General features: G+C 35.9%; 1 protein-coding gene across 1 annotated transcript in view; it reads left to right on the top strand.

The window, feature by feature from the left end:
- The first annotated feature begins 1,577 nt into the window (after positions 1-1,577).
- Positions 1,578-12,929, top strand: part of LOC119069722 (acetylcholinesterase) — a 29,008-nt gene continuing 17,656 nt past the window's right edge. The window contains exons 1-2 of the mRNA XM_037173847.1: positions 1,578-1,723; positions 2,341-2,493. Coding sequence (XP_037029742.1) covers positions 1,667-1,723; positions 2,341-2,493 — 210 coding nt within the window. The 5' untranslated portion in view covers positions 1,578-1,666. The remainder of the gene's footprint in view (positions 1,724-2,340; positions 2,494-12,929) is intronic.

Raw genomic sequence — 12,929 nt, 5'->3', positions numbered from 1 at the left:
ATAAGCCTGTCCCGACATTGAACTTTTGCAGACGACTTGTGTCATCTGTTTTTCGACTGCACTGGTAATGGCAAATAGGCGATGAACTCAGGATAATTCGATTTTATGTGGATAATTCTACCGAAATAAGTCTAAGAAACGTTTTTGTAATGAGAATGATAATATGCTTGCCTCTGCGGGAGATGACCCCGGTGTCATTGTTAATGTTTGATTGCATTTTACTTTAAACAATCAGAGTCTGACCATTTCAAAAAGTTTTATTATCAAAACTTACGACAAGAAGTTAAGGTCTAACTATGTAGATTTAGATGGTGTTAACAGCAAAATGATGTTCCTTAATTCATTTAATTCGTATAGTCCGTATACTATTACAATGTATACCATTCGAATGTAATATAAGGAATAATTTATTCCGAAATTGCGCGTCGGCTTATTTGTTATTCCCTTGATTGAAAGTATACTTATGGACGGTGTGTCTGACCCCTCACATCTACAAACAGACAATTGAAATGCAAAATAATGGATAGCTGGAAAGGCATTGATCATAGTAAAGCAGTAAAGCTTTCTGTCTAAAATACCGACAATTCAAAATGTTGAGGCAAATAGGCCATTTATGGGGAATTTACTTTATTAAAGCTTATCGCACTGCAAATTTTCTTTACATTATTAATGAACGCATAAGGAGAAATTATACACCTTTAAGTTAAACACGAGTCGGTGCGCTATCAATAGTCTCGTGACAACGTTAAATAAATCAACGCTGAGTAAACTGAAGGAACTAGTAATATCGTGTGCCACAGACACGGTTTTTATTGTGCAACATTGACCAGACTGTGTGTGAGAGTGTATAAAGAAAATGCGAACAAGCAAACAATGTGTGTTTAAAGGTGAATTTTATTTGTTGATATCGAATAATTGGTTGTAGTTAAACAAGCAACAATGGGTCATTGGATTTCTTGTTTTACAATTCGAAAAGCGTATAACAAACAGTGGATTTGTCGTCATATTGATGATATCTCCTGTAGAATAGCACGACTATAATGTTCGTAGTAATTCGGTTTTTGTGAAAATGTTAACCTTATTCGTGGAAATTGTTGAAACGTTCTACGAAAGTCTACGTAATTTTCTTCGACAGCAGCACGTGTAATGGACTAGTACAACTTATACGTTATTGGTGTGAGGTTTGGGTCACTTGGAGTAATATTGTCTATGGATGGCTGGCTATGTGGAGCATGAAATATGCAATCAGTCAGCGCACTTCAAGCAAGAGTGGTACTATGAATTAATGGAGTACTGAAATTGGACAGTGTATCAAACAAATTTTAACACTGTAACACTGTTTGGCTGGCAGATGTCAGTCGAAACACTTTTCCTTGAAGTGCGTTGAATCAGTCCATGAAGTTCTGTTTCAGTATTGAAGCATTGCGAATGAGAATTTTTTTAGGAAGGCTGTGCTTTTAGTATACGGGCTACAGCTCTGAAACTGGATCAGCAGCATATCATGCGAACTTGTGACCCCTGCAACTATCCCTGATACCAAAAACGGCAAATTAAATTTATTTTCCTTACTATTTATACAGGAACCTACTTCCTGCTGTACGACTTCATTGACTACTTCGAAAAAGATTCACCGACAGCGTTACCGCGAGAGAAATTCCTTGAAATAATGAACACAATATTCAGTAAAGCATCGGAGGCCGAACGTGAAACCATAATATTTCAGGTAACCATTTCATAAGTTCCACTTTAAAGCATAGGGTAAACAGGTCGATGACAAGGCAAATTATTTTAGTTTCTTGCTCGTAACTTACCTGTTTACCCTATAACCGTCAGTATTTATAATAAAGTGAAAAATCTGTGTGATCATTTCTTTTCTATCTTTGAGGAGATTTTCAGTAATTAATGTACTGCCGTTTCTGTTATAAACTGAACGAGAAGATGATGGTTCATTCACATTGTTCTGTTCAAATCCTCCTATCTAATTGTTATGGGTATGGAATAGACAATCTAAACATAAACCAAATTCGAATGACATCAGATTTTACTTCCCTTATTTGCAATTTGTATGCTTCTTACCTATCTCTCAACAAACAACTAAATATTCAGAATGGGCTAAATTTAGGTTCAGTTCAGTTACTATACACGAAGATGAATAATTCGACTTTTCGTTTGGTTTCATTCAGCTCTTGTACACAATAAGTAAGATGTAAAGTTGGAACATCACAATTTGATTAGCCTATTATTAGACTGGTATTGATTCGAGTGTGATTAAAATTTATTTGACTTTGTCGTGGCACTGTCAGCTCTAATTTATTTGATTGTGTGATTTACTATTTCCAGTACACGAATTGGGAGAGCGTTGCCGATGGTTACCAGAATCAATATCAGGTTGGTCAAGCGGTTGGTGATCACTTTTTCATATGTCCAACAAACGAATACGCTCAAGGAATGACTGAACGAGGAGCATCAGTAAAATATTACTATTTCACTCATGTAAGTAATTTATGTTCAGAGAGAGGCATAATTTCCTTTTCTTAACGTCTGGAGTTTATACTATAATGAATCATGGTCATGGTCGACCGGTGTTGTCTTTTTGCATAGAATTGTTGTTACGACACACAATTGCCTCGGCTATTTTATTGTATACGCACGATGTTCCCCCAAATGATTATTGTCCTAGCACTTATAAACAGAGAGTTTCCTTTGAAATTGACAGGAAAATTTACCGTTCCCCTACGTCGGTTTTCTCTTTTTCGATTACACAATGAAATAGAGCGTATTGCTATTAGAGGTTTCCTCCTATTTGTCAATAATATACTATTACAATCTATTAGGAGGTGAGGTAGTTTTTTTGCATATCTGCTCTACTTCTACAGAAACTAAATCGTTGATAACTGTTGAAAAATATGCTCTTTCACGAGAAAATAAAGCAACGTGAATTCGACGAATATTTCGAATTCTGAACCTTACCCACCTTACCACTTAAATGTCAATTTTTGGCCTACACATTCGTAAAATCGACTTTTAACCGTGAAGCCATGATGGCTAATTTTTGGCCGAATTGAGAAAAATGTAAATCATGCCACCATGAATTCACGGTTAAAAATCGATTTTAAGAATGTGTAGGCCAAAAATTGACATTTTAGTGTTAAGGTTCTTTATTACTTACCCTTAGTTCGTGAATGTCTTAGTACCTATTTACTACTGTCTCCTGGAGCGGAGCGAAGCGGAGCGGAAGCCACTATTTTCCCTGCGTAGGTAAGGGGCCAGAGATGAGTTTGGTATATGATTTGGGTGTGGTTGGAAAATTGCCGAAAATTTTTCAATTTTTTTTTATTTCTTAAATGGACGCGGAGTAACAGCCACGCATGGTGGTGGTGTCAAAAATTTGAAAAAAATTATTTTTTTCGATTTTGGACCGAAAATGAGTGAAATAAAATGATATTCGAAATTTTATGGTGCCGGAGGTCGGGGCGGTCGGCACCACAAACTGCCTCACAACGACGCAGAATTTCACGAGCGACACGTAGACACCAATGACGGGTGTACTGGGGACATATTTCGGTGCGATAATGGTCGAAAAGTGGATATGGTCATTTTACGTCACTTAAACATTTTTTGCTAAAAAACTGGACGATTTTTTTTCTTCATATTTTCACGTATTTGTCTACTCAAACAGCCCGATCGATTGATATATGACTCGAGAAGATCTGCGTGGCAATTTTCGAGAAAAATGAGAAAAAACTTTTTTTTACTTTTGGTCGAACAGGTCTTTTTTACAACTTGCAGCCAGTGCGTCGGTCGGTGCACTTTGTGTTTGGGCTCAAAGTGACGGCCTGTTCAAGACCTATTCAACGATACCAAACACGACGTGGTTGCGTTGCGAATTTGGATGAAAACACTTCGGACGTAAAATGGAAATTTAGGGTAGCGAACACTTCGGCACTTGCTGTGCGGACCCGGTTAAGTGTGGCATCGGAAATCTTTGTCTATCCGATAGAGCAGGTCCTGAGCTTTCATTAGAGACCTCACACGATGTGGTCGTGATGTTTTCGGCCACGTTTCCACTCTTCAAATGAGCCACTTCGAAGCTACTCCAAAGCAGAGTGAAGTAAAAATATTTTTACTTGCCGTATGGCCATTTCGGATGGCATTTTCTTGTACTATAGTGCATATGAACGGGTGGACCAAACCCTTTCGAACGCTTATAAAATTTCGGTGGTATCGGCTCCTCTGCGGTCCCAGCAGTCGACTATACAATTTTTTGCCTTTTTTGTGCTTTGACTAGGGTGAATCAATTTTTTTTACTTTCTTTCGATGGATTATCGGTTTTTAAGTAAACTGGCGTTGTTTAAGAAAATCAGAAAATCAGAAATTTTATAGGGAAAGCCTGGCTGGTTTCAGTTGTTGCGTCGTATTCACTACTGACAAACTCACCGCCGGAGGCCCGGGGGTGTGGGGGTGGAACCCCCACGAACTACGACACTTGGTTCGTATTCACTACTGACAATCTCACCGCCGGAGGCCCAGGGGTGTGGGGGTGTAACCCCACTAACTACGACACTTTCACTATTAAGAATATGATCGCCGGAGGCCCGGGGGTGTGGGGGTGGAACCCCCACTCACTACGACAACATAAATAATTAAAATATAGACGACACGATTGAATGTCAATTTATCACTTTCATGGATAAAATTTTACAGATTTAATTTTGATACTGATCTATTCAATAAATGTAAAAGTTCACAAAATTCAGATAATTTAAACGCTTTTTGTAGACATGTGTTCGCATTTGGTATACACATTATTCAGTAACAGTCGCGATTTATACGTACATTTTTTTGCATTCAAAAAAAATTGAACGACCTCACAGGATATTCCTTTCAACAAAATCTAACGTAGAGTCTAATAGGACGACCTCATAGGATTTTCCCTTTTTCAAAATGTAGGTGAGACAGTTGAACGATCACATAAGATTTTCCTTTTACAAAGTACTGTCGAAAATTTTAGCTTAGATACTTTTATTGCCTTTACTTACCACAGTTTCTCGCGCATAAGCATAATCGAGCTATGTTGCAATGTGATTTCAAATGGACCGTATTTGTGTATTAAATAACGTTGAAAACAGAAAAAAATTAAATTTAGTTCATCTGGCGTAATTGAACGATCACATCGGATTTTCCATTTTACAAAACTTGATGTAAGTGCTAACAGGACGACCTCATAGGCTAATCCATTTTACGAAATTTGAATCCTAAAAGAACGACCTCATAGCTATTTCCTTTCAGAGAAATGTGACGTTGACTCTAATTCAACGATCTCATAGGCTATTCGTTTTACAAAAATTAACGAGATACTAATGCAACGACCTCATAGCATATTCTCTTTAGCAAAATTTTTATTGACCTCAAAGAATTTTTTGCTTTCTTTGTTTCGCAAGTAGTTTCTTACAATTGACTAAATAGTGCTAGAGGCCACACTGCAAGCGGTGAAAATAAAGCGGTGGTTTAGGGGGTCGCACATTGCGTTGTGTTGGTGTGTGTATATGTGGGTGTATGTATATGAGGGTGTGTATATATGTGGGTGTATGTATATGTGGGTGTGTGTATATCTGGGTGGGTGTATATTCGGCTGTTTGTATATGTGGGTGTGTATAAATTACACACATGGAGCACAGCACCAACCACAAACAACACATCAATCTCAAATAAAATCTAGACCTCTTTGATGCAGCGTTAGCTGCCTAACATAATTGTATATCAAAATAGTGTGTGTAATAGGTAAAAAACTAGTTTGTTCCCGAATTGATTCGTTGTTGACTAAAAACTAAAAATGCGTGCATGATGAGCGCAAAACAATCAACTGCTTTCGTACAAGGGTGAAACGAAACAGACGAAAATAAAACGTGACAGAAGAGGGTAATTGTAGGCCTTACAGTGGCATGTCATTTCTTGTCAATTTAACTCACGTCTTTGAGTTAGATACCTCCGTTCAATGGAGCAAATGATGGAAATGGCTTCTTATTGATCAGAGGCGAAGCTATTCTTTCATCACTAGTCCCATTGACAAATAATGTACTATAAAACACAACCTTTTAGAATTGGAAGGTGCTGAATACAGGAATTCTCAATTCCATCAGTGCGAACCGTTTAAATGATTCAGGTGATCGAAATCGTAAAACCAGATCTTTATCTCCCGATATACAAAAAAACAATCTGAAACTTTAGTTCGAATTTAATTTCGATTAACCGCTCGTGCTATTGGCTTACAACTCCTTGTACAAATGCTTTTGAATTTGAAAAATCTTTACACGCTGAGCACAAAGTTGAGCGGCACCCTCAAAAAAATGATTTGTATTATCTACCATTAATCATAAAACCTTCCGTAATTTCCTTTTTTCTACTTTCATTTTCGGCATAAAAGCGTGCATTGTGTACGTCCCAAGCTCCGTACACAAAAGCTTTATTAAGGGCATAGGTTTCACGTGCTTTCTTCTTTCGGTACAATATAATAATAATGCACATACATAAAAGAAAGTCTGTGTAAAACACCTCCTTGTAACAAAAAGGTGTATACGAACATTGTATCACGTACTTTATCTTTAACTTAGAAAATCGATTTTCCGCCTCTACCCTTGGATACTTTCTTGTATTTGTATTTAAGTGTTTAATAATATATCTATATGTACCAGTTTATGCCCCACTATGTGTAATATAGGTATTTTGATGAAGGTAAAGATGTCAAGCTTTTATAGGTCTAAGAGATGTACTCGAACTAAACTGTGATTAGAAGCGGAAAAGAAGCAAAGTCTTCAATTCAGTTTTAAAAAAAAAATCAAATTGCATTAAAATCCAATTTAATGTCATAGTTGACTGAGAATAATTCTTTTCGATTTCCATAGGGCGAATTACAGCCGCCAATTATTATCGAAAAGTGGAAAATATTTTAGGTGGTTTAATGGTTAAGAAAGGTTGACATTTTACTGAGGGTTCAGAGCGTAACGAAAATTCTATAAGACCGAACCATGGTGACCTGGGCCGGTTAGCATTTGCAGCGCACACAAATAAATTTCAACGAGATTTTTATCTTCAAGGGAATATTTTCGTTAGACAAAGTTGTCAATCGAATCAGCGTAGCTGAATGTTTCAAATGTAACGGCAAATGTTTTCGATGTTTATTTAGTTAGAATATCATCAATACGCATTTTGAAAACTAGATTTGAAAAGAAAAAACATTTATTGCCACGTCCCGGGATAGAACTCGGGCCTTTTGTTCAGTACACAGCTGTCCTAACCACTGGACCAACGAAGCACTTCTTCTTCTCAAATCTAATTTTGAGCAACGTTCACGTTAATTGAAATTCTGTTCTCCTGTAAAGACATATCCCCGGACGTGGCAGTTTATCTTTTTCTTTTCAAATCTAGTTCTCAAAATGCGTATTCATGATATTCTAGCTAAATAAACCATAGAGGTAGACTACCTAGAGGAATTATGACCGAAATTCATTGAAAAATTACACACACCACTAACACAAAAACGTCAACTTTGCTTTGCTTTTGACATTATGAGTCCCTTTACTTTTGACATTATTAGTCCCTGTACACGGAGCTGTCACACACACATTCAAATATATGATTTTTCATTTTAATTTGTCAGTTTGTTCTATTGAGAGGGCCCTTGAAATAAACATCGGAGATTTTTATTGTTCATGTTTTGAAATTTATTCTACGTTCTCAACGCAGCTCGTTCTCCCAGAACTCAGGGCCGGAATCAATTTGTCCATTGGTTAATCCAGGCCCAACCACAGCAACCGTTCCTACAACAATCGTTGTTCTAATTAATGATCTAATTTTGATATTTCCAACACTCATGAGTCACGAATTATACGCATTGTTTCAACAAAAAAAATGGAAAATTAAATTCAGAACATCATTTTGGAATGGTTAATTTATGCCAGTTAAATTATGCAGGAGATCCGAAAAACGGATCATTATTCTTCGCTTCAAAAATAACTGTACCAAGAGCTGCAGGGTAGAATGATGTCAACAAATAATTGTCGTTGCAGAGAAAATGGAATCCATTACCATTTGCATCTTATTAGCCTTGTGTCGTTTTCAAATAACTTTAAAATTAAACCTGGACAGTCAACCATTTCATCCGTAAATAGTTTATGCCTCACAAAAAGACATTCAAGAAAATCGAATTAATTATCAGGCTTGGTCGCTAGATGTGTCTGGAACGTTTTTCGTTGTTGTAAACTAGACGAATTTCCTGGAACGTCTATTTATGTGGTGTGCTTTAACGATGCTTGTTAAAAACATCAATTAAGCCCTCAAGCTTGAGCTGTTTTTAGAATATTTTCAATTAAAGACCTCGTTAAAGACACTTAGTTTAAGTTTACATTTAGCGATTGATAGCCACAATTTCAGTTTCAATTAATTTCTTGCTGTTTATAACTTTTAAATGACACACGCCATAAATAAAAAGTGTTGAGCCAATGTATTATATATCATCTTCAAGGCCGTTTGAAATGCCATCCACGTTAAGAAATGCCATCCACGTTAAAAAATCTCGTATGTGGTTCACAATAGGATCACCCATAAATGAATGATCCAACGAAACTTAAGTGAGGTTACGTCTGAAAGAACAGTATCTTGAAGATGATCTATATATCGATTGACTTTTTTGGAGAACATACCCTGGCACACTTTCCGAAATTTTCCCAAAAAAGTTAGTAATTTCCCAAATTTTCCTAGATTTTCCCAAGAAATTTCGCACGGAAAATGTGAAGAAATATTGGAAAATGAGTGAAAACAGTGAAAATGGTTCCTCGTTGTAGTAACAATTGAGACAAGACTTACAATTTTTATTGCATACAAGTTGTCCTGCTGGAGATAAATTCACATTTGATTCCATACAGGGCAGTATTAGAACTATAACGTACCAACTCATCAAACTAAAAATTTGGACCCACTGACGTAATCTACTATTACTTCATTAGTTTTAACATACGTTTCGGTATTTACGTCAGTCGGAAATCATGGCTAATATATTGACTATGTCGATATCGATAATATCGACAATATAAAACCTTGAGAAAGGTCTGACTGATCGGCGAGAAAACTGATATGAAGAAAACCGCTCGGCGATAAAATAACATTGTAACGGGAATGAGTGTTTGTTAATTGAATCCAGATGGTTAATCTTCAAGCTATAAAATTAAAAGAAACTTGATTTTTAAAATAGACCTTGATTAAAACGTTTACTGTACTTAGCATTTTATGAAAACATAAAATTCCTGTTACAGAAAACTCGATTACGAACTATCCATATTCATTTTCCAACATTAAACATTACTGTGTTGTTGTCATAAGAGACGTTTCTATTTTTCGTTTCACTTAAAACCCATTCACCAAATTAGAATGGCTCTTAGACTCAGATGGCATAGTTGGATTTCAGTTTTCCTCTACTCTCGTTAATCATTTTGCTTCAAAATGTAGCAACACTCGACCTAGTTACATTCATTGTTTTGTAATTTTTTTTAAAATCCATGCGGAAGTGAATAAATTTTTGAATGCATTTTTTACTCAAGATGAAACTTACACAAGGAAAAAAAACACCACGAAAACGTGGGTATTGTATTGTTGTTACTGGCAATGCATGTATATGTACGATGAGAACAAAACTTAAGACAGGAAATCCGTCTTGTTAGCAATGTGTATGGTTATGCAGTTATGACACTTGTAATTTCTGAGTAAAGTGTTTTTTCCTCTGCATAAACGATGTATTTTTTATCATCCACATGTACGTCAATTACATCACTTCGCCCTTTACAATTGTGCAAAGAAAATGCCTCCAGTTACATCAAATTGTCTACTCTATAGATTTACGTTTTTTTTTTGTATTCCTGTGTGCAATTAAATCACGACAAAGTATAGAGAACGAAGAAACTATACGAGACGCATATATACTCCATAATGTAGATAACGACACAAAATTAGAAAATGAACCTTGCCCCAGTCTATTGGAAAAAGCTAATTGCAAATCAATGTTTTCGTACATTTTGTCTCTTTATGGTATTCAAGCACATGTTACGATTTGGATAAAGTTATTCTGAACCGTAACCTATGTACACATGTCTATAAATTTATGTGTATTCTTTACATGTTCCTCGGTAAATATGCGTTAAGAAAATCTGTATTGGTCCATTAAGCGAGACCAATTCAATTTAGGCAACCATGGATAAATTTCGGATAATATTTCTATTCAAACAATAGAAAAGGTACCGCACTCTGTTCCTTGGGCAATGTTTTCCATTTTTCCGATTTGAAGATAGACGAGAAACAAAATTTTTATTTTTATGCCCTGAATGTTTAACGAATAGCTTAACCAGTTGCTAGCATGCGACAAAATCCACAGACGATAAAAGATAATCATGATCGGCAAAAGCGACCACTGAGTACTTGGGTCGAGATCTCATATTCTAATGTACCACGTTTTGATCGTCAGTCCTACATTTCACATTGCTGAACGTAGTTCGAGGTCGTTTTGCGTATACTATTGCTACGAACCAGTTAAATTTTCTTGTTGCACTGGTTCTTGTGTCGGTCACTTTCCAGGTCAAAAATCCATTACGAAATGGCGGACTCATATTTTTGATAAAATACCATTCTAAGGTTCCGTGTTTTTCTTGCTACAGAGCATCTCCGAAACACTTACATTTATTACGACTGTTATAGGGACTCAAACCCAGGTTGTCTTTCTTTTTAGACAAAATGAATTTTATAAGAAAATCTGGGCATTTTAAGAGCACATCCATAAAACACATCATCAGTAGAAGGGTTATAATAGACTTTTATCCTAGGGTCGAGGATATCTGAAAAAATCACGGCAAATATTGACGTAATTACGTAATTTATGAATGTCGCCTGGATTCAAAAATCATTTTTTGTTCGCGATTTTTATCAGTGTATACGAAAACCCAGTTGTTGTATTCGTCTAGCTGCCATATCTAAAGCATATAGTCATCAAAATGCTGTATTATAAAGGAATTTAATTTACTGCAATGGGGGCCGAAAAGTGGCCAATAAGAAATAAATACAATTTGCCCGTCAAACTCGAACGTAATAAATTTTTGTTTTGTTTATCTCTTGAATGACTTGACCTTTTCACATTTTGATATATTTTCTCATTTGTGTTTTATGAAAAGAAACATTTTTCTTCTTTGAAATAAAACATCTTAATGTGTACCTACACATTAGATTGTGTTAGAACCGTGTGTTGATTACAGAGTCGATTAAGAATTTATAACCGCGAGAAAAGAAAAACTCAAACGTTAAAAGCTATTACGTGTGGAAACGCAGAGAAATGAAAGTGTAAAAAGAAATGAAAAATGAATTAGTTATTTATCCATCAAACATTTCGTATGAAGATAACACACTAGATGCTAAATTGCCAAGCAGAGGCGAAGCCGAGTTTTGCGCGATAGATTGTTATCATATTGTTATCACAAGACCTGGTTGATACTACTTGATAAGGGATAATCGAAGCTTGTGGAGATTGTTTTATTTATTAGAAGAAATTGAATATTTGTTCCAAACAATTGGTTTCTCACATGCATTTGTGGCGCGAGAACTTTTCTCCAAAAAATATTCCGTGTTTTTTATTATTCATCATATTGACACATCAGCTGGATGTAATGAAAAGTGAATCTTATGTCCCAATATTGCAAAAAAAAACATTTGAAACGCCTACCTCCCGAATATAAGACTGTAATATGATCGGATTATTTCGAGGTAATTTAAGTAACCCGAAAGTTCATGATGATATTCAATTATTGCTTTGACCTTTTCGTCATTTTTTGTAAGAAGCGAAAAAAGTCTTGATGATTTTATGACGCGTTGTGGATGCACCCCAACTGTTTTCAATTTTTTTTTTGCTCGTAATATTGATCCAAACGAGCATTGTGACACCAGACTAGATACTTATTTTAACAGAAATTAACAATAGCTTAAGCCCTTTGCGAGGTACATTTACTGAGGGTTGGATTTAAAATATGGGTAATCCATTATGGTTCGTAAAGTTCGTACATATGGCAATTTCGTGAACTTTTGACATTTCTTCCATATATTTAATGTCAAAAATGTATGAAATCGTCATATTCACGAACTTTACGAACCATATGGTTTTGCCCAAATGTGCTGATCTATTGTTCGTATTGATTCGTTTACTACACTTTGTTAGTAAAAATGCGCAGCAAATTGCTTGTAATATGTAATCTGACAGCGACAAGAAGCTGCGCGGCCATATGTTTGTCGATACTTTTATAAAATAATAAAATGATTGAAATGAATCATCAGCAACCACTTCACATGAAAACTATTACGAAATTGTATACTTTCTTGGAAATTTTCAATGTTCAGCTCTAGTGCTTTCTTGAAATTTATTTTTAGAAACTATCCAGACGTCAAAGCGCACGCTAAAAATTGTGAAAAAAACGAGCCATCAGAACAGTCGGAGCGTTTGCTGCGACTGAGCCCCGTACAAACCCGTATATCTATTGCGTACGTGACCCTAGTGCGTCTGTCACCCTACTTTGACCGTAAGCCTATTGCGCCGGTTAATGTAGTTAAAGTAAAATTATTATGTAATATGTACATCTTACAAATTGCGCATAGCGCAATTACGAAGCCCCGTACGACGTTCCTTTCAAATGAAACAAAAATTTCAAATTGCCCTAAAATTTTATTTTTTTGAAGGGCCTAGTATCGGCCTCAGTCCGAGGACCCAAATTTAAAATTTTTTTCAACTACATTCTATTCGGCCTTTGATTACCTTCCAAATGAAACAAAAATTACGAAAAACGGATGAAATTTGCTCGAGTTATATGTAAAATACACATAGGGCCCTAGTATCGGCCTCAGTCCGA

This window comes from Bradysia coprophila (genome assembly GCF_014529535.1).
Source record: "Bradysia coprophila strain Holo2 chromosome X unlocalized genomic scaffold, BU_Bcop_v1 contig_39, whole genome shotgun sequence".
Lineage (NCBI taxonomy): Eukaryota > Metazoa > Arthropoda > Insecta > Diptera > Sciaridae > Bradysia > Bradysia coprophila.
This window is presented reverse-complemented; position numbering and strand designations above follow the sequence as displayed.